At 44.6% G+C, this 20,062-nt stretch overlaps 1 protein-coding gene across 1 annotated transcript; it reads left to right on the top strand.

Moving 5' to 3' along the window:
- Positions 1-19,970, top strand: nomo (nodal modulator). Its single transcript, XM_030781415.1, has 31 exons — positions 1-157; positions 1,505-1,594; positions 1,790-1,835; positions 2,219-2,319; positions 2,760-2,866; positions 3,198-3,270; positions 3,475-3,627; positions 3,863-4,000; positions 5,825-5,914; positions 6,383-6,488; positions 6,888-7,038; positions 7,168-7,345; positions 9,559-9,700; positions 10,022-10,153; positions 10,678-10,814; positions 11,137-11,224; positions 11,527-11,590; positions 11,931-12,026; positions 12,441-12,641; positions 13,043-13,125; positions 13,256-13,415; positions 14,108-14,234; positions 14,582-14,695; positions 14,810-14,937; positions 15,929-16,070; positions 16,568-16,651; positions 17,138-17,248; positions 18,365-18,466; positions 18,601-18,720; positions 19,045-19,137; positions 19,505-19,970. The coding sequence occupies exons 1-31, from the start codon at positions 14-16 to the stop codon at positions 19,634-19,636; spliced, it is 3,633 nt and encodes a 1,210-aa protein (XP_030637275.1). The 5' UTR covers positions 1-13; the 3' UTR covers positions 19,637-19,970.
- Positions 19,971-20,062: the final 92 nt, after the last annotated feature.

A 20,062-nucleotide genomic window follows, 5' to 3' on the forward strand; every position in this document is an offset into this window, starting at 1 on the left:
CCGTAGTACAGCTATGGCTGCCAATAGCGAAATAAGGATTCTTGCCTATGTCATCCTTTCTCAGTTTGTACTATTGGCAAGGGGTGCAGATGATATTTTGGTTGGTTGCGGAGGATTCGTTAAATCTGATGTGGAAATTAATTACTCTCTTATCGAGGTAAGCGAGGCACTTAATGTGCTTGTCGGTGGAGAGGATAAAGCTTAAAATGCTAGCTAAGCTAGCTCGCTAAATTGACTTACAGCGCGTTAGAATGGTTCAAGAGAAGACTTGGGAGACAATTTACAAGTCACTGCAGTAAAATATGTCACCGACTAGTTGATCTTTTAGTATGGCAGGCATCACATGTATGTCTTTAAAATGCCTTTGCAAATAGTCTGTCTTTGAAAGTCCATTAGCAGACAAGCTTATTAGCTAGTCACTCATGCCCCCTGTGCTGATTTAACCTGCCAGCATTATGCTATCTTAGTTAGCTGTTGCTGGCTATCTTAGAGGGTCGGAATCACCCTGTCGCGACTTTACATATTGTTATTAAAATCTGTTAGATGTAAAAGTTCATGTTTTTTTCACAATACACTCAATGATAATATAGAGGTAATTCATTGTCGTAATCCCTAAATACCACAAGAAGGATTAAATGCTATTGCTAAATTCTGACGGCTTCCTGATCACTTGATTCGAGCCACAGATAAGCGAATAGAAGCAGTCATATGATGGAATAGTGTTAATATCAACTAAAACCTTAACTGCAGTGTGAAAAGTTCAACCTGTTGGCTGCTGTTCTGTGTTGAGGTTGATTAGGGAGTTTGGAGATTAGTGTAGAAAGTCTAGGAACTTCTTTAACCCACTCCCGAACTTGATGCAGTTCAGTAACTACCCCGCTTATCCTTTATAATGCCGACAGTGTCCTCAGTTAAATTGACGGTCTCTTTGGAAAAAAGCCCTTTCTCCCCGTTGCAATTCCTTGCACGCCGTTCCCCTCATCTTAATACCTTCGATTAACTGTAAGATACCACTTGCCGTTTAAAATACTGATGAATGAGTGTGCTGATTACGGGGTCTGGGCAGTTAAGTGTTTCGGGCAGTGGTCTAGTACGGCCAATATGTTTCCTCGAAACTGCTTGAGACGCTGTAACGGATACTTAACACATAAGGCCAACAGTGCATTAACAACCTGTCGTTACGTACTAAGAAATTTCATAACTTCTGCTTATTTCTTAAGTGATGGCTAGCTGTATCGTTTCCGCCATGAATCAGAACTGCTTCACTCTGTCACGTCGAATTACACAGCTTTGTTTTCATCCATTGAAGTTGTCGTTCATGCCTCAAACTTGACTTTTTATCTCAAACACCGTCACTTGTGCTAAATCAAATCTATAGTTATTCCGATAATCGTTTGTCATTGTTCAGCTTGAGTGAAACCATGTTGTAAAAATGAAACTTTGGCATTCTTTCTTCTTGACGTCAGTGTGTTAATTTCACATCATGTCATTTTTCTGCGAACAGATAAGGCTGTACACCAAACAGGGTTCCCTCAAATACCAGACGGACTGCGCACCCATAAACGGCTATTTTATGATCCCTCTCTACGACAAGGTACATCACTCCTGTCTTTTCATCAGACTGTCATTTTTCAGAGAGTTTGTCCAGATTAATCTAGATTAACTGCATGATTAGTGACAAGAATGTCATTTTTCATGTGACCTATCACATCACCATTATCAATATCGTCCTAAGTATAGAGCGAAAGCAAGCTTTAGTGATGCTAACAGAGACTTCCTGTCATCACAGGGTGATTTCATCTTGAAGATCGAACCTCCTCTGGGATGGAGCTTTGGTAAGGAGAGAATCTCCAGAATCATAAATACATACAGACTTTAAAGGCTGTTGGCTCAGGACTAATCGGAAGATTTCGGACTTAATGTCACACCCCCATTGCAGAATTTCCCTGTAAGTCAGATCATTGAGCCAAACAATCCAAAAGGAGAAGCGCTAAGACAAATTCCTTTTCGACTTTCTTGACTGGCTTCAGCTGCTTGGCTACCTGGGTAATCCTGCTTTGTGGAAGGTCCTACTGGTTTGAGACGCCAGTTGCAGGAAGGACAGCTCTAACAGAACACAGCTGTTTTGATTTTAAAGCTGGATCTGAAGTCTGTTGTCTAATATAAAGTTCATATGTATGCGGTCAGAAGTCCTCTTACGTTGTCTGTACGTTGACAGAACCCACTGCTGTGGACCTACATGTGGATGGAATCTCTGACATCTGCACCAAAGAACAGGACATCAACTTCTTCTTCACCGGCTTCTCTGTGACTGGATCGGTAAGAACAATGTTGGTGTTGACGTTTGGAAAGCTGTTTCAGCTGCTGTTCTGTCATGAGATCACCTTTGCCCTCGGCGAAAACCCCCAGCTGTGAAAACTGAGCACAGCACAAACCAAGTATCAGTGTTTCTTATTCAGTGACATACTGACATGAGTTTTAGACTCGGAGTAAATTCTGCTGTACCTTTATGGGTTTGTTTTACAAATATGAGCGTAATGATTCTCATCCATTCAAAACTGGCATGGTCTGCAGTGGTAGATCCTCTGGGAATAGCAATGCTAAAGTCATCGCATAGCGTAATGATAAGTTCTTTCCCGAGAGTCACAGATATTGATGAAAGCAATTTACTGCTTTCTGGTCAAAGTGAAAATGAGCTGCTGCTGCTGCTGCTGTGCTGTGCTTGTGTTGATGTGGGGTCGTCTGCCCTGGCGCTGTAGGTCCTGAGTAAAGGTCACCTGCTGGGCCCGGCAGGTGTAGTGGTGACGTTGAGAAGAGCGGGAGAGGATGCAATCCTTCAGACCACTCTCACACAGACAGGAGGACAGTGAGTACAGAGCACTGGTTTTCACCTTCATGTACACAGCTCATTCATGGGGAATTATACATTAAATGTTACAAATTAGAAGTGCTGACATGACTTTAAAACTTTCTTAAAAGTACTTTGTTTCTCCGCTATTTGAAATGAAGCGTTAATCATGCATGCATTTTGCATTTTTCAGGAGAGTCAGTGAAATCGGTGCAAAGGAAATAAAAATACTAAAATAGGAAGAATAAACAAAGAAAATAAAAATAGGGGAATATATATATATATACAGACTGTAGTTCTCTCAACTTTCTGAGTGGCAAAATAAGTTGTTTTTTCAATTGTTTTACAGGTATACTTTCTCCAAGGTGCTTCCAGGAAATTATGACATCACTTCCACTCATGCATCATGGACCCTGGAACAGGTCCGTATTGTTGGGGGGTAGGGGACCAGAACAGAGAATGGTAGCTTATGTGCTGTGGACCATTTTGCGTATTCACTGAAGTCAGATATTGGGGCACGTGGCAGAGTCAGTAAGATCTGTAAGACGTGACAGGATTTTGGGGTTCGAAAAAAAGAATATGGTCGTGGGGTAATCATTTCACTGACGCTCTGAACCCTGTTACAGAGCACAACCACGGTGACAGTTTCCAACGGCAACGCCCCGGCAGCAGCGCCCCTTGTGGTGAGGGGATATGATGTTTCGGGCGAGGTTCAGAGCGACGGAGAACCTATGAAAGAGGTTAACTTCCTGCTCTTCTCTGCCACCATGACCACAGAGGTGAGAGTCCAATGGGTTTAATGTGCCAGAGAGATGTTTTTGTTTTTTTTGGTTTTGTTTAAAGAGCTCTGCACTGGATTTCATAGACAATCAGGGTCATGCATTACACAGTACATTTCCATTCCAAAAAAAAAAAAATGCTGCCTGATGCAAAGTCTTGTGATTGAAGTGTTATTTAAATGCGGTCATTCTGAGGTGACCTCTCACAGCGTTCTCACTAACGTTTGTTTCCCAGGACATCAGTGGGTGTGACACAGCTCTAGTGGATGGAGCGTCTTCAGGAGACGCCTCCCTCACTTACCTGTGCAGTACACAGTCTGGAGAGGACGGCACCTTCTCCTTCCCATGCCTCGGCAGCGGGGAGTACACTGTGGTAAGATAATCTTCCCGATATGCAACATGTTCTTCACCCCGTGGATACAGAGGGGCAGCACCCTCTTTGTTTACTTTGTTACTAACTTAATATTTCTGAAAGCCCTTTGTAATTTAGGATGAGTCGTTAAGTTTTGAATGCACAGACGCTTTAGAATGTCTTATTACTTCTTGTAACCATTACCGATCTACTAGGCCTAATGGAGCACATATTCCGATGTACATATTGCAATTTACCACTACTGTTTATCAAAAGTAAGTATAAAAATAAACACATCAATGTGGATTGCAGAGTACATTCTCCAATAAATAAGTAAACTGATAAATATATGCTTAAAGAAACAAATAAGTAAACAAACAAGCACACTTACTGGGTTGCTTTGAAAAAGTCTAATTTGTTATTCCTATATTTCTATAACCTAATATTCCCTCGCCTTGCCTACATAAAACTACTTGTGGTTTTGAAACCATCCTACAAATATGAAATATAAATATGAAAACCATCCTATAACACTAAATGAGATTCAGCCTCAACACTGAACTCGGTGGGTTCACACATACACACGACTACAAGTCGACAGAGAGAGAAACGAAACGATTAAAACAAAGCAAACAACCCCGTTGCAAGTCTGATCGTTATCTGGGTACAAAAGCCGCTCGGCTCAAACAGAGCAAACAGTAAAAAGTCATGAGTACTTACAGTAGCAGATGTGATGACTTGAGAAGTCCAACTGGCGAAGAGGGAGAAAGTGACAAGGTGAGTCGCGAGCGTCAAAGATGTTAGGAGAAATCTTTCTCCACCGGAGCCAGGGGAACCCACAGCCTTCTCTCGTAACCTGGAGCGCTATCTGGTCGGAACTGTATTTTCCCACATTCCCAAAGGGGCTCAAGGGCTTTTAGCCAGGTCACTTGGAGCGCGTTTTCCTCCTACCGTTCGTTGTCGACAGAGAACAGAGGGCAGCTCGTGTCTCCGCATAGGCTAGTAGACAAACGGTTAGCCTCTCTGCTAATTGACATTTCGCTAGACCTGATACACTAAAAAATCTATCCGTTACGTTGCATCCAACACCTTCCCTCGTGTTCTGGACGTCTCGTATGTACAGAGACAGTTTTTTATATTGTCTCCTAAAAGTATACCTCAAAACCACATTCTTTTAAATCTTCGTTTTCTTCCAAACGACATCTTGTAGTCCCTACTCTCGCTCTGTTCGAGCCCCGCGCTCTCCCACACGCCCCGCCCCCTAACCAATCAAGTCAAAGAACAAAGTGACGACTGTCCCTCAACCTATTATCAATCGAACAAACGACCCTGGGACATCATTCAGCTGGGCTACACATACTTTGTGAGCGTTTCTGTCGATCTGTCTATCTGTCGTTCTATCTATCTATCTGTCTCTCTTTCAGCTTGTCCGTCTATTGCCTATAAAATAGAGAGCATTAGATGAGCAAGTCTTGAACTAGAAAATTGGAACATCTGGACATGTCTGACCATTTGCCTATATCTGCTCTAACAGTTAACTGAAAGAAAAAGTTTTTATTTGTTTGTTTCTCAGTATGTATACTCATACCACAGCAACTTATATTGGCAAGATATGGCAGCTGTGACTTAATTTATTTTAGGGTGTGTGTATGATCAGGAAATTCCAACAGTATATTACAGTTTTTGCACAGTTTTAACGTCACTCAGTGTGGGTGCTCTAAAATATTTACCAAGTTGTTCTCGTATTGTGACATGAATCTGCTTGGTTACCTTTCTCTGGCATAGAAAAAACCATTTGCATGGCTGAATGTGACCTGAGCAGAAGGGGCGTGTGTGTTTCTGCAGGTGCCGTATTACAGAGGAGAGAGAATCACGTTTGACGTGGCTCCGTCTCGGCTGGACTTCAGAGTAGAGCATCGCAGTTTAAAACTAGAGGTGAGTCCTGGACGCGTCTTCATAGCTCAGTATTATGTCTGTTTGTGGAACCAGGACTCAGCCACTGGCTGTGACATGAATGAGAATGAGCTTACACTGGAAAGACCTGGAATGTCCAGTGTCACAGTCACTGTGGGAAATCATGTCCCTCTCTGTGTCAGCATAGCCACACACACACTCTCTCACTGGTTTTGTACGTAGTTGGATTTCATTTAGGGTTTTTGTGAAAGAAGTGGATTTTCTAGTCATCTTGGTTTTCTGGTTTAAAAAGACTGGCCAGATCTGATTCAGCTTTTGCTTACAGATTTGACTATGTCTGTGTTCTCCCTCCAGCCAGGTTATTGTCTTAATGAACTATTTGACAATGTGAAAGTAATTAGACAGGAAAGTAATATCTTTATATTGAGAGATTAAATGTTGCTTTAAATCTTATTTGCTTTCTCTGTGTTTCCTCCGCTCTTACCAAAGCCAATATTTCAAGTCATGGGCTTCTCAGTGACGGGAAGGGTCCTTAATCGCCCCGATGGGGAGGGTGTCCCGGACGCTTCCGTCACCCTCAATAACCAGATTAAAGGTAATTACAGTGTCCGCTGTATGGATGTATGACCTGGAGTCTCAGAAATGCAGTGCTGTCTCACGGCCGGATGTGGTAGAATTGTGTTAAATCTCCGGGCTGTAGAGATGGATATGTGTGTGTCTTTGGTAAATGGTTAAAAAAATATAAAAGTGATGAAAATTTCCGTTTTCAAATCACATTGCTCCTTTTCCCTAATGGGAATGCTGGAGTAAATGAGTTTACAGGCATGTTGGAGTGTATCATCATAAAAAAAGAACCAATACATTATTGTATTTGTATGTAAGTGTGTTCTGTTGGATTGATTTGTTTAGTTTTAGCAGGGGAGTGAGTGATGAGTAGTTTGCTGCGCTGCTTCCCTTTCTTTTTAAATATGGTTGTGTCTATTTTTTTTCCTAGTCTTAACCAAAGAGGACGGCTCTTTCCGTCTGGAGAACATGACCACAGGGACTTACACAATCCACACTCACAAAGAGTTCATGTTCTTCGAGCCGGTCACGGTGAAAATCGCTCCGAGCACTCCTCAGCTCCCAGACATCGTCACTGCCGGGTTAGTGTTTCTGATTGACAGATATTTCATCCAATCACTGTGAGCAATGTTTTTGTAGCGGAGGTATGTTGGCCTCCTAATTGGAAAAAAATGTAAATAATCCTTCTCTTTGGTGGTTTGTGCGTTCAGATTCAGTGTGTGTGGTCGTATCTTGATCACCCGTTTGCCTGAGGGGATAAAACAGTTGGGCCGATACAGGGTCACCCTCTCTCCCAGAGGTCAGGACCACATGGCTATCCAGACCACTGACAGTGACCACCAGGGAGCCTTCTGCTTCCAGGCCAAACCAGGAGACTACAGCGTACAGGTACAAACTACAAACAAACAAAATTTACAAAGGAGACTACAGCTAAAAACTGTACACATATGCACATTTTACACAGGAGGCTGCAGCGTACAAGTAAAAAGTTTATAAGTACACCAACTGCACACAGGGCTGCACACTATATTGAATAGTTAGGCAGTGTGAATCTGGGTTAGGTGCCATAACTATGCAGTGTGAATCTGAGTTAGGTGTCATAACTATGCAGTGTGAATCTGAGTAAGGTGTCATAACTATGCAGTGTGAATCTGAGTAAGGTGTCATAACTATGCAGTGTGAATCTGAGTTGTGTGTCATAACTATGCAGTGTGAATCTGAGTTAGGCATCATAACTATGCAGTGTGAATCGGAGTTGGGTGTCATAACTATGCAGTGTGAATCTGAGTAAGGTGTCATAACTATGCAGTGTGAATCTGAGTTAGGTGCCATAACTATGCAGTGTGAATCTGAGTTGTGTGTCATAACTATGCAGTGTGAATCTGAGTTGTGTGTCATAACTATGCAGTGTGAATCTGAGTTAGGTGTCATAACTATGCAGTTTGAATCTGAGTTAGGTGTCATAACTATGCAGTGTGAATCGGAGTTGGGTGTCATAACTATGCAGTGTGAATCTGAGTAAGGTGTCATAACTATGCAGTGTGAATCTGAGTTAGGTGCCATAACTATGCAGTGTGAATCTGAGTTGTGTGTCATAACTATGCAGTGTGAATCTGAGTTGTGTGTCATAACTATGCAGTGTGAATCTGAGTTAGGTGTCATAACTATGCAGTTTGAATCTGAGTTAGGTGTCATAACTATGCAGTGTGAATCTGAGTAAGGTGTCATAACTATGCAGTGTGAATCGGAGTAAGGTGTCATAACTATGCAGTGTGAATCTGAGTAAGGTGTCATAACTATGCAGTGTGAATCTGAGTAAGGTGTCATAACTATGCAGTGTGAATCTGAGTTAGGCGTCATAACTATGCAGTGTGAATCGGAGTTGGGTGTCATAACTATGCAGTGTGAATCGGAGTAAGGTGTCATAACTATGCAGTGTGAATCGGAGTAAGGTGTCATAACTATGCAGTGTGAAGCGGAGTTGGGTGTCATAACTATGCAGTGTAAAGCGGAGTTAGGAGTCATAACTATGCAGTGTGAATCTGAGTAAGGTGTCATAACTATGCAGTGTGAATCTGAGTAAGGTGTCATAACTATGCAGTGTGAATCTGAGTAAGGTGTCATAACTATGCAGTGTGAATCTGAGTAAGGTGTCATAACTATGCAGTGTGAATCTGAGTTAGGTGTCATAACTATGCAGTGTGAATCTGAGTTAGGTGTCATAACTATGCAGTGTGAATCTGAGTTAGGTGTCATAACTATGCAGTGTAAAGCGGAGTTAGGAGTCATAACTATGCAGTGTGAATCGGAGTAAGGTGTCATAACTATGCAGTGTGAATCTGAGTAAGGTGTCATAACTATGCAGTGTGAATCTGAGTAAGGTGTCATAACTATGCAGTGTGAATCTGAGTAAGGTGTCATAACTATGCAGTGTGAATCGGAGTTGGGTGTCATAACTATGCAGTGTGAATCGGAGTAAGGTGTCATAACTATGCAGTGTGAATCTGAGTAAGGTGTCATAACTATGCAGTGTGAATCGGAGTTGGGTGTCATAACTATGCAGTGTAAAGCGGAGTTAGGTGTCATAACTATGCAGTGTAAAGCGGAGTTAGGTGTCATAACTATGCAGTGTGAATCGGAGTTAGGTGTCATAACTATGCAGTGTGAATCGGAGTTGGGTGTCATAACTGTCTGCTCAGTGAAATAAAGAAAACGGTTGTGAAAAACAAAATCAGGGAATAATTGTACCATTTAAGAAATAAAGACATATTTTTTTAATGTAGAGAGATGCTTACAGTCTGACACTTCAAATAAATGTGTTATTTATTAATTTTGCCCTGACTGAATGCTTCATGGAGTCTTAAAACATATTCGGAAATATGTAGCAGAACAAATGACCTTATTTCTGTGTTTACTGATAAAATTGTGGTCAAGTGGACAATTTTCAACAACACAAATGTCTTGATTGGTTTATAACCTTGTCTCTTGTAACATTACCTACACTAGTCATTACTGATTCATTCCCCCTGAGGAACAGTTTGGATGGTTAATACTGTCAGGTCCTGTCATTGTTTTCTTATGTGTTGTGGTCATTTTAACAGGTCACCCTCCCCGAATCCGAAGTCAGAGCTGGACTCGGCCTGCAGCCTCACTCCCTGGACATTTCTGTGGTCGACCACCCGCTGAACGAGCTGCTTTTCACCCAGTTCATCACGTCTGTTTCTGGTTCTGTCTCCTGTCTGGGTGAGTGATCCTCCTATTCAACGCTGCACTGCAGGAGGGGATGCTAAACTTTCCTCTCATGCTGTTTCTTGTGTCATGAAGATGTTTTAGTACAGGTGTATTGGCATATTTATACATATATATAAAATGGCTTTACATTAAAAATAAATAAAAATTGAAGTGATGGTTACAAAAGTGAGAGCAGCCAACCGCAGTGTGACCTGAAACTGTGTACCTTGATGGTGGTTGTGCTCGTCAGTCAGTAGGGTGATAGACTTGAAGGGGAGAAAAATGAAAACTGATGGATTAACAGAATTAAGAGAATGTGAAACTGATTTCCAGCGGCGTGCGGAGAGTTGCCGGTGAGTCTCCAGCCTGTGAGCAGACAGGGCGAGAGGATAAACGTGCAGCTGTCCGGCAGCAGCGACACACTCACCTTCAGTTTCAATAACGTCCTGCCTGGGAAGTACAAAGGTAAGACCTCGCGCTTTCAGGGTTAAACGAAATCCTTTTGATGAGCGGGACGTGCAAGAGCCAGACCATTTACTCTGAAACTGACCAGACCGTGTTAAAGCTGACCGTGTTAAAGCCGACCGTGTTAAAGCCGACCGTCCATGTCGGGTTAGGTCAGGAAAGCGGTTTGCCACATCACGCCTGGCCGGTCTGCCGGTCGCCCCTAACAGAGACCAGCACTGGGGCACCAAGTTTTCTGTTTGCTCTGACAAATAAATGTCCTCTGTAGATGAATAAAATATTTTTCAAAAGCTACAGTAAAGTTATTATATTATTAAAATAATAGAATGCCCTAATGCTACGACCACAGAAACACCACAGCAAAGGCTTGGATCAGGTCCGGTGTCAGAAACAGAGGTGTGGGTCTGTGAAGAGAGAGCTTTGTGTGTTATGACTGTGAGACTGAATCTGCACTGACTGTGAGACTGAATCTGCACTGACTGTGGGTGATGTTTTAAGACGGGTTTATCTGATGTGTTTGTCAGTGAGCATCGCTCATGAGGAGTGGTGTTGGAAGCAGAAGTCGGTGGAGGTGGAGGTGGTGGACTCAGACGTGCTTGGGGTGGAGTTCAGACAGACAGGCTACATGCTTCGCTGTTCCCTGTCTCACGCCATCACCCTGGTGAGTAAAAAACACACTCTGTCTCTCACACCATCTTCCCGGTGGGTACAAAACACACTCTCTCTCTCACACCTTCACCCCGGTGGGTAAAAAACACACTCACTCTCTCACACCATCTTCCCGGTGGGTACAAAACACACTCTCTCTCTCACACCATCACCCTGATGAGCTAAAATCTCTGTGACATTAATGTTCTTTGGGATGGTCTGGAGCTCGGACATTCAGAGTTAGATTAGATTTCTTCTTTGAAGTGTCTTTGGAAAATTCCTCTCCTGTAGTGTGTTGTAAAACCCTAACCAAAGTGTCCTCTCTCTCCGTGTAGGAGTTTTTCCAGGATGGCAGTAAGCCGGAGAATGTGGGCGTGTATAATCTGTCTAAGGGGGTGAACCGTTTCTGCTTGTCCAAACCAGGTACTAACAAAAACACTTCTCCTATTCCCCACTTACGCTCAGACACAAAGACTGAATACACTTCAGAAAAGTCCCCATGTTGCTGACCATGATGTCTGGTGTGTGTGTGTGTCTCTGTGTGTGTGTGTCTCTGTGTGTGTGTGTGTGTGTGTGTGTGTCTCTGTGTGTGTGTGTGTGTGTGTGTGTCTCTGTGTCTCTGTGTGTGTGTGTCTCTGTGTGTGTGTGTCTCTGTGTGTGTGTGTCTCTCTGTGTCTGTGTCTGTGTGCGTGTGTGTGTGTGTGTGTGTTTTCTGTCCTCATTAGGGGTGTACAAAGTGACTCCTCGTTCTTGTCACCAGTTTGAGCAGGATTACTACACCTACAACACGTATGTTGCCCATTATCTGAGAAATTCTGAATGAAATTTATTTTGAAATATATTAGTTTTTAGTAAATATGTTCTCATATGCAGTGGAGTTCATTTTCTGATGATTAGAGTTAAATCATATCAACACTGATTGTGATAATGAGAAGGTCATTTCTCTAAGTATCGCTCACAGAGGTCACATACGCTGTATATGTGATTGTGCCTTGGTGGGATTGTCGTTTATTTTATATGACAATGGGAAAGCCCAGAGTTAATGCTGGCCCGGTGGTGTGTATTCTGTATGCTGTTACAGACCAATGACCTGTGTGTGTGTGTGTGTGTGTTTTCTCTATGTGTGTAGATCTGCTCCCAGCATCCTCACACTGACTGCTGTCAGACATCACATGACCGGACTCATCACCACCAATAAGATAATGGATGTGACCGTCACAATCAAGTGAGTGTGTATGAAAAACAGCACACAACAGAACCGAGTGTGTACAGAGTAAATGAGTCTCTGTTCACCTGCCAATTAGACAAGAGTGTGGAGTCTGGATGACTTTAAGCTTGGAACACATTTGAGTAGATTTATTGATTCGTTCATCCGCGCTGTCTGAACTGACACGGAATTGCTGACATTATAGTTTTATTTAGTAACGGCTCTGTGGGAATTCCCCTGGAGCTGATTTGCTATTGTTCGAGCGCGTCGACTTTGATTAATATTGCATTTCTGAAATCTTATCTTTTAAAATGACTACGGAGGCCACAGTCAGGTTGACGTCAGTGTGTAATTAAACCAGACTTGGTGGTTCACAGCCTCGAGCGGCTGAGATCACTAACGTCGCCCCATCTCGTCCCCGTCCGCGTTCAGGTCGTCGATCGAGAGCGAGCCGGCGCTGGTCCTGGGTCCCCTCCGCTCGCTGGAGGAGCAGGAACGGGAGCGTCGTCTGCAGGAGCTTGCGGCCCAGAGGCAGGAGAGGGAGAGGAACGGAGAGGAGGCAGGCTCTCCCGAGGAGGAGCAGCTGGAGGAGCTCCAGGAGCCTTTTCATTACGAGTTCTCCTACTGGGCCCGGTACTGAATAATGACTAATGAAGTCTGGGTTTCATAAGCTGAGCTGGTCCGCTAATAAAGAACCGTTCTGAGTTGGTGCCAGTTTAATAAAGGGAAGCCTAATCTCTCGATCCACTCTTAAAGTTAAGTTCAGAATTGAGAGTGTAGTGTTAGTTTGGGGAATTGTTATCTCCCTGCAGTGGGTATTCTGGGTGTGAGGGAAACAGTCTGTCTGGAGAGCTGTAGGTTCAAAGCCCAAACATGACATGTCACTGTGGAGATGACCCTGGATAAGGTCCTTAGGCCGGAGGTTACTCCACAGGACAGTCAATACACAGTAATAACTGTAACCCTGACAGAGATGCCTGGATGTGAACATAAACATGTGAGTAAAAGGCCTCTTGTCCTGCTGATGCTTGCAGTGCTGGAGAGAAGATCACGGTGACTCCTTCATCCAAAGAGCTCCTCTTTTACCCCCCTGAGGTGGAGGCCACAGTTACTGGAGGTCAGAGTTCAGATATTGCACACCCCCAGGGAAAAATTCACACCTGCGTCGGTTTCTGTGGAACGCTTGTTTGTTTTAGACTCAGGTTAAAAAAATAAGTCTTTGAAGTGTTGGCTGTGTGTTGTTCCAGAGGGCTGTCCGGGTCGGATGGTGGAGATCGCTGGGAGAGCAGGGCTGTTTCTGGTTGGGCAGGTGTCTCCTGAGCTGAAGGACGTGGAGATCACCATTAAAGAGAGAGGAGCTTCAGTGCCCCTGGTTACAGTCCACACCGACGAGACTGGAGTCTACAGGTACACAGAGAAAACTCATAAGAGTCATTAGTGATGGAAAATGAATCTTTATTTGCGCCATGCTTATTGTTTACTCGCGTAGCTCTTTGCAGCTCTCAGTGTTTCTGTGTTGAATTAAGAAAAACTTAATTAAGCTTTTGCTTAATCCTGCTCCTCATAGCCCTACGGATCAGCACAGATCTCTCTCTCTGCTGTAACACACACCTGGTTCATCTCCTCAGAAAACGATCAAGGCCTTGATTAGCTGAATCGTGAGTGAGTGAGTGAGTGTGTGTGTGTGTGTGAGAGTGAGAGTGTGAGAGTGAGTGTGTGTGAGTGAGTGTGTGTGAGTGAGTGTAGTGTGTGAGTGTAGTGTGTGAGTGTGTGTGTGAGTGTGTGTGTGAGTGTGTGTGAGTGTGTGTGTGTGTGTGTTGTCAGGTGTGTTAGAGTAGGGAGACACCTAACACAGGTCATGCTGCGCAGCTCCAGGCTCAGGACAGGGATAATGTGGGGTTAGAGGATAACTCATGTCTAACTCATCATGTTTAATGGATCAGTTCAGGTGGAAACATGATGGAGAAATAAGTGTGTTTGCAGCATCCTCTGACACTGGAACCCCTCCCTCATCTGTCTGTCTGTCTGTCTGTCTGTCTGTCTGTCTGTCTGTCTGTCTGTCTGTCTGTCTGTCTGTCTGTCTGTCTGTCTCCCCACAGAGTGGGTCCTCTCCACAGTGATTCTGAGTACGACGTGAAAGCCAGTAAAGAGGGCTTTGTCCTGACCCCCGTCGAGGGAACCCTGGGCGATTTTAAAGCGTTCGCGCTGGCTGGAGTCACGTTCGAGGTGAGACAAAGCTCTGAGCATTCAGAATCAGAACACAGGTCATTCCAATCATATCTGACATACAAGGTCACAGAATAGTCTAGAACCTCTGTGTTATTCTGTCTGTGCCGTGTGTCTTTGTCTGCCTTTTTGCTCTTACTGTGAAGTCATGGGAGTCTGTGGCCACAAGAACACTGAACCAAACAAACAGAACTTAGTTTTTTTTTGTTTGTTTTTTTTAATCCAGTTGGCTTCTTTGCTGCTAGTTTTTTTTTAAATATCGTAGATTTACCATTTTTGCCAGACCAAACCTGTAGTCTCTGATCAGTAGTCTCTGTGTGTTTTTTTGTTTTTTTTTTCCCCCTCAGATAAAAGCTGAAGATGGGTCACCTCTCTCAGGCGTCTTACTCTCTCTGAGTGGAGGAAACTTCCGCTCCAACCTGCTCACTCAGGACACAGGACTCCTCAACTTTAATAATCTGGTACGGTTTGTTTCACAGTATCTCTACACTGTAATGATCTTGTATCGTTTCTTTCCTTAATCCCCCTGATGTTCCTCGGTGTGAAAGATTCTCGTTGTCCTCTCTGGTCCTCAGAGTCCAGGTCAGTACTACTTCAAACCCATGATGAAAGAGTTCCGTTTCGAACCTGCGTCTCAGATGATCACGGTAGAGGAAGGGCAGAGCCTCCATATCCCCATCACTGGCTTTAAAACAGCCTACAGGTACAGCGGTCCACACCTTACTGCCCCCGTCAGGTTATATGTGCCTACAGGTACAGCAGACCACACCTTACTGCCCCCGTCAGGTTATATGTGCCTACAGGTACAGCAGACCACACCTTACTGCCCCCGTCAGGTTATATATGCCTACAGGTACAGCAGACCACACCTTACTGCCCCCGTCAGGTTATATGTGCCTACAGGTACAGCGGACCACACCTTACCGCCCCCGTCAGGTTATATATGCCTACAGATACCACACCTTACTGCCCCCGTCAGGTTATATGTGCCTACAGGTACAGCAGACCACACCTTACTGCCCCCGTCAGGTTATATGTGCCTAGAGATACCACACCTCACTGCCCCCGTCAGGTTATATATGCCTACAGGTACAGCAGACCACACCTTACTGCCCCCGTCAGGTTATATGTGCCTACAGATACCACACCTTACTGCCCCCGTCAGGTTATATATGCCTACAGGTACAGCAGACCTCACCTTACTGCCCCCGTCAGGTTATATGTGCCTACAGATACCACACCTCACTGCCCCCGTCAGGTTATATATGCGTACAGGTACAGCAGACCACACCTTACTGCCCCCGTCAGGTTATATGTGCCTACAGATACCACACCTCACTGCCCCCGTCAGGTTATATATGCGTACAGGTACAGCAGACCACACCTTACCCCCCCCGTCAGGTTATATGTGCCTACAGGTACAGCAGACCACACCTTACTGCCCCCGTCAGGTTATATGTGCCTACAGGTACATAGGGGCTGAATCTATGTGTTTTTTTAAGAGCAGTTCCAGACAAAAATATATTTTCTAGAATATGAAGTTGTTGAACTAAAGTAAAATATCAAACTATTACGTAACGTTAGTTACATCTTGTAATACTGTGTTATGGTCTCAGTCATATGTGGTAGGTTCAGTACAGAGAGCTAGCGGGTATTAAGACTGTATTAAGTGTGGTTGGTTTGTTCCTGGTCAGTTGCTATGGCACGGTTCAGTCTCTGAGTGGCGACGCGGAGCAGGGCGCGGCCGTGGAGGCGGTGGGACAGGGAGACTGCAGCCTGTACAGCGAGGACACGGTGACGGACGAGGCTGGACGATTCAGACTCAGAGGCTTACTGGTGAGAGGAGATTTGACAGAGTTTTCAGACCAAAGTTACGTTTTTAAACCTTTTTCATGTGGAAAGGAAACTCTCACGGGAGTTGACGGGTCAGAGCCGTGATAACGATCCAGGAGTTTTTTTATCTGAGTTAAATGAAAAGAGAGTGAGAGAGAGGATATGAGAGAGGCTGAGGGGATGTGAGGTGTAACTGAAATGGATAAAAAACTGTCGCTTAGGGCTGGCAGATGAAAAGACAGAAGAGACACATGACAGGAGAGACAGTCTGTGGACTGTTGGGTGAATGAAGAGTTTGGTACCAGGGAATTAACGATCACAGAGATGCTGTGTATTAAAGCCATGCAGTCAGAACGTTGACCTCTCTGAAGCTGTATGTCTGTCTGTGTGTGTGTGTTTCACGCTGTGTTTTCTCTGGTGTTTTGCTGACAGCCTGACTGTACCTACATGAATATGTGTGTGTGTTTCACGCTGTGTTTTCTCTGGTGTTTTGCTGACAGCCTGACTGTACCTACATGATCCAGCTGAGGGCTGAGGGGAATGATCACATCGAGAGAGCGTTACCACAACACAGAACCGTCCAGGTAAACAGCGATCCAAAGCTAACCGCGCGCGCGCGCGTGTGTGTGTCTACTTTAATTACGGTGGGGGACACAGAAACTTTCAGACAAGGCTAGAGAAAATCAGATAATCAGACTAAATCCAGGCCTGGAGGACCAAAGTCCTTCTGGTTTCCATGTCAACCAGCGTCTGTGCTTGCTCTCTGGTTGGTTTCCGACCTCAAGGCTGCCTACACCTGTCTGCCCAGTTCAAATTCTGAACCCGAGAGAGAGAGACAGCTCAGAGGAGTGTGAAGGTGTTGATTTGTTTGTCAGCGGTGGTTATAATATAAAAACATGTGACAGTATATTTGTTTCAAAACAAGGATCATTTTTCTTGTACCCAGTGTATACACGCTGCAGGTGTCTGAAGGTCAGAGTGCAGTTAAATCCGCTGACGTGTGGTTTTTCTGCTGCGTGACTGAACAGTCTCTGGTCACTGTGTAAACGTGTTGTTTTCTGTCCTAACAGGTCGGGAACAGTGACATTGAAGGTGTGAACATCATTGCCTTCAGACAGATCAATCAGTTTGACCTGAGTGGAAACATCATCACTGCCCCGGAGTACCTGCCAACGCTCTGGGTAAGATTCTCTCTCTGTCTGTCTGTCTCTCTCCCTCTCTCTGTCTGTCTCTCTCCCTCTCTCTCTCTGTCTGTCTGTCTCTCTCCCTGTCTGTATCTCTCCCTCTCTCTCTCTGTCTGTCTGTCTGTCTCTCTCCCTCTCTCTCTCTCTGTCTGTCTGTCTGTCTGTCTGTCTCTCTCCCTCTCTCTCTCTCTGTCTGTCTATCTGTCTGTCTGTCTTTCTCCCTCTCTCTCTCTCTGTCTGTCTATCTGTCTGTCTGTCTTTCTCTCTCTCTCTCATACACATCAGAGAAATCTCTCACCTCCATGCAGACGGTGAATCTCTCTGCTTTTAACATGTCAGTCTACCTGCAGACTTTTAACAAACACCGGCAATGTTAATTCAGCAGATCATACGAGTAAAGCCTTGTCCTGGAAGTTTCTTTGGATAAAAGATCAGGGTTAGACTAAATGAATAAATGTTAGGGTTGAGAATCACTAGGACTGGAGTGGTGTGGTCTGACGCTCTGCTCGTGAAATTAATCAGTGAAAACCCCGAGGGATCGAGCGAGTTAATAAAAATCAAAACGTTGTCAGGTGGAAAAATCATCGTATGCAAAACATTATCTGTTGCATAAGCATTACACATTGTAATCTTAACTGGTCAGAAATGACAGCTGGGACCAGTTACCCCACCTTTGTAATTTTCCGTTCACTCTGTGCATCGTTGAATATCCACGGAATAACAATGCCTGTGGAAACTGGTGAAATTGCTTGGCGATGGTGGAATGACCTCCCTCACTCAGTCAGGATTGCGGAATCTCTTGCCATCTTCCGCAGGAAACTGAAAACCCACCTCTTCAGAACCCACCTGTCCCCCACTGCCTAACCTCCCCTTTCCATAAAAAAAAACCCCTACTAACCTTGTCCCTATATCACAAGTCTTCTCTTTATCGTTTACTGTCACTGAATTCCAGGAGCGTAATTTAGAGAGTAATTAATGTGCAGCCTTATTGTGATCTCTGTTTATGGGGTGATGGGATCTGACTGATGCACTTATTGTAAGTCGCTTTGGTTAAAAGCGTCTGCTAAATACCAAATTGTAATTGTAAATTGAAATCCCTGTGCTCCGTTCCAGGTGAAACTGTATAAGAGTGACAACCTGGACAGTCCTTTCCAGAGCGTGTCGCTGGGCCAGTCCCTCTTCTTCCACTTCGCTCCGTTACCGCGCGACGGAGAGGTACGTCCGGCCTTCCCCCTCTGGGCCTCCAATCAAATCATCCCTGAGATATGACATCACTCACACATATACCGCCAGGGAGCAGAAATACAGTAAATCTCTGATCTGTGTTTTTTTTTTTTTTTCCCGAACAGAGCTATGTTTTGATGCTAGACACCACGCTCTCACGCTCCCAGTACGACTTCAAACTGCCTCAGGTCTCCTTCACCTCGTCCGGTTATCACAAGCATGTCACTCTGTCCTTCAACCCTACGGTAGGTCCAGAACCAAACCAGCATGCTCTCGGTCCAGTTTAGTCTCTCTCTCTCATTAGGATCATTAGGAGTAAAGTTGCATTTTTGTCTTGTGAGTAACACGACACTGGATGCTTTTCTTCAGTTCCTCTTTCCTTCGGTGTGTCAAAACCTTTCCTCTCTCTTCCATAAAAGGGAGGAGATGAGAGAAAGACACAAAACCAATGAGTTTTTCTGCCTTTGTTTTTTACGTGTTTTTTGTAAAGGGGTAAGGGAAATGAGCTGTCAGAGAACAGATGAAACTTTGAGCAGTTTAGCAGTGCTGACGTTTCTTTCTCTCTCCAGAGGAAGATCCCTGATCAGGACGTGGCCCAGGGCTCCTACATTGCTCTGCCCCTGACTCTGCTGCTTCTGCTCGCCGTCTACAACCACGAGAAGGTACGAAAACTGACCTCAGATCAGCCGACAGTGCGCCGTGAAACATGTTTGTGTTGTGACGTTGCAGTTGTGTTCACTCGGGTTGACGCACTCACAGACACGCTCTCTTTACAAATCTTTTTACATTCTGCTGCTGTCATCTGACGTGCACTGTGCGCTGAAATGGTCTAGATGTTGTTACGGCAGAGACATGTTGGTGTGACCGTTAAATAAAGCCTGTTGCGCTTATTTAGAAAAAAAAAAAAGAAGTAAATTTCATTTTATTACCAAATAAAGACAATCATTTTACATAAAGAGAACGTAGTGATTTGGGGGGGGCGGTGGGTGTTAGTGCTTCCTGACAGCGCGTCACTGTGTGTGTCCACAGGTGATTCCACTTTTCCTCCAGCTGGTCAATCAGATCCAGGGCGTTCGGGCGCTGGCCCAGGCCAGCGGAGACGCCGCCATCACAGACGACACCAAACGCCAGTCCAAAAAACAGAAAACCAGACGCACATGAGAGCCGCAAACCGCTCCCATCCTTCCTTATCTGCCTAAGTCTGTGAGGCTAACGATCCGGGAAGTTTCTTCGGAGCGTTCGGAATGACCGGCACCTGTGACTGAAGACTCACGTTTCTGTCAAATGACGTTGCCTTCACATATTGGTTATTTATTAAAGTTGAATCATGGAAAAAAAAGGAGAAAGAGAAGGTTTAAAAAAAGAAATAAAGAAAACTGAGAGCCTCGTGTTTTAGATCAGAACAAACCCGTTCAGTTCAGTTTGGTCTGAACTTTTGGCCTCTTCCACTGTCAGTTCCCTGTCTCTCTCTCCCCTTCTCTCTCTCTCTCTCTCTCTCTCTCTCTCTCTCCCCTTCTCTCTCTCTCTCTCTCTCCCCTTCTCTCTCTCTCTTTCTCTCTCTCTCGGCCTCCCCACGGCCTCTTACAG

Source organism: Chanos chanos, chromosome 8 (genome assembly GCF_902362185.1).
Source record: "Chanos chanos chromosome 8, fChaCha1.1, whole genome shotgun sequence".
NCBI lineage: Eukaryota > Metazoa > Chordata > Actinopteri > Gonorynchiformes > Chanidae > Chanos > Chanos chanos.

Excerpts from the sequence above, each read along its gene's own strand:
- nomo (XM_030781415.1), top strand. The coding sequence starts at position 14 with ATGGCTGCCAATAGCGAAATAAGGATTCTTGCCTATGTCATCCTTTCT. Across the intron at positions 158-1,504 it reads TTAATTACTCTCTTATCGAG|ATAAGGCTGTACACCAAACA; the intron begins GTAAGCGAGGCA and ends TTCTGCGAACAG. Across the intron at positions 4,001-5,824 it reads GCAGCGGGGAGTACACTGTG|GTGCCGTATTACAGAGGAGA; the intron begins GTAAGATAATCT and ends GTGTTTCTGCAG.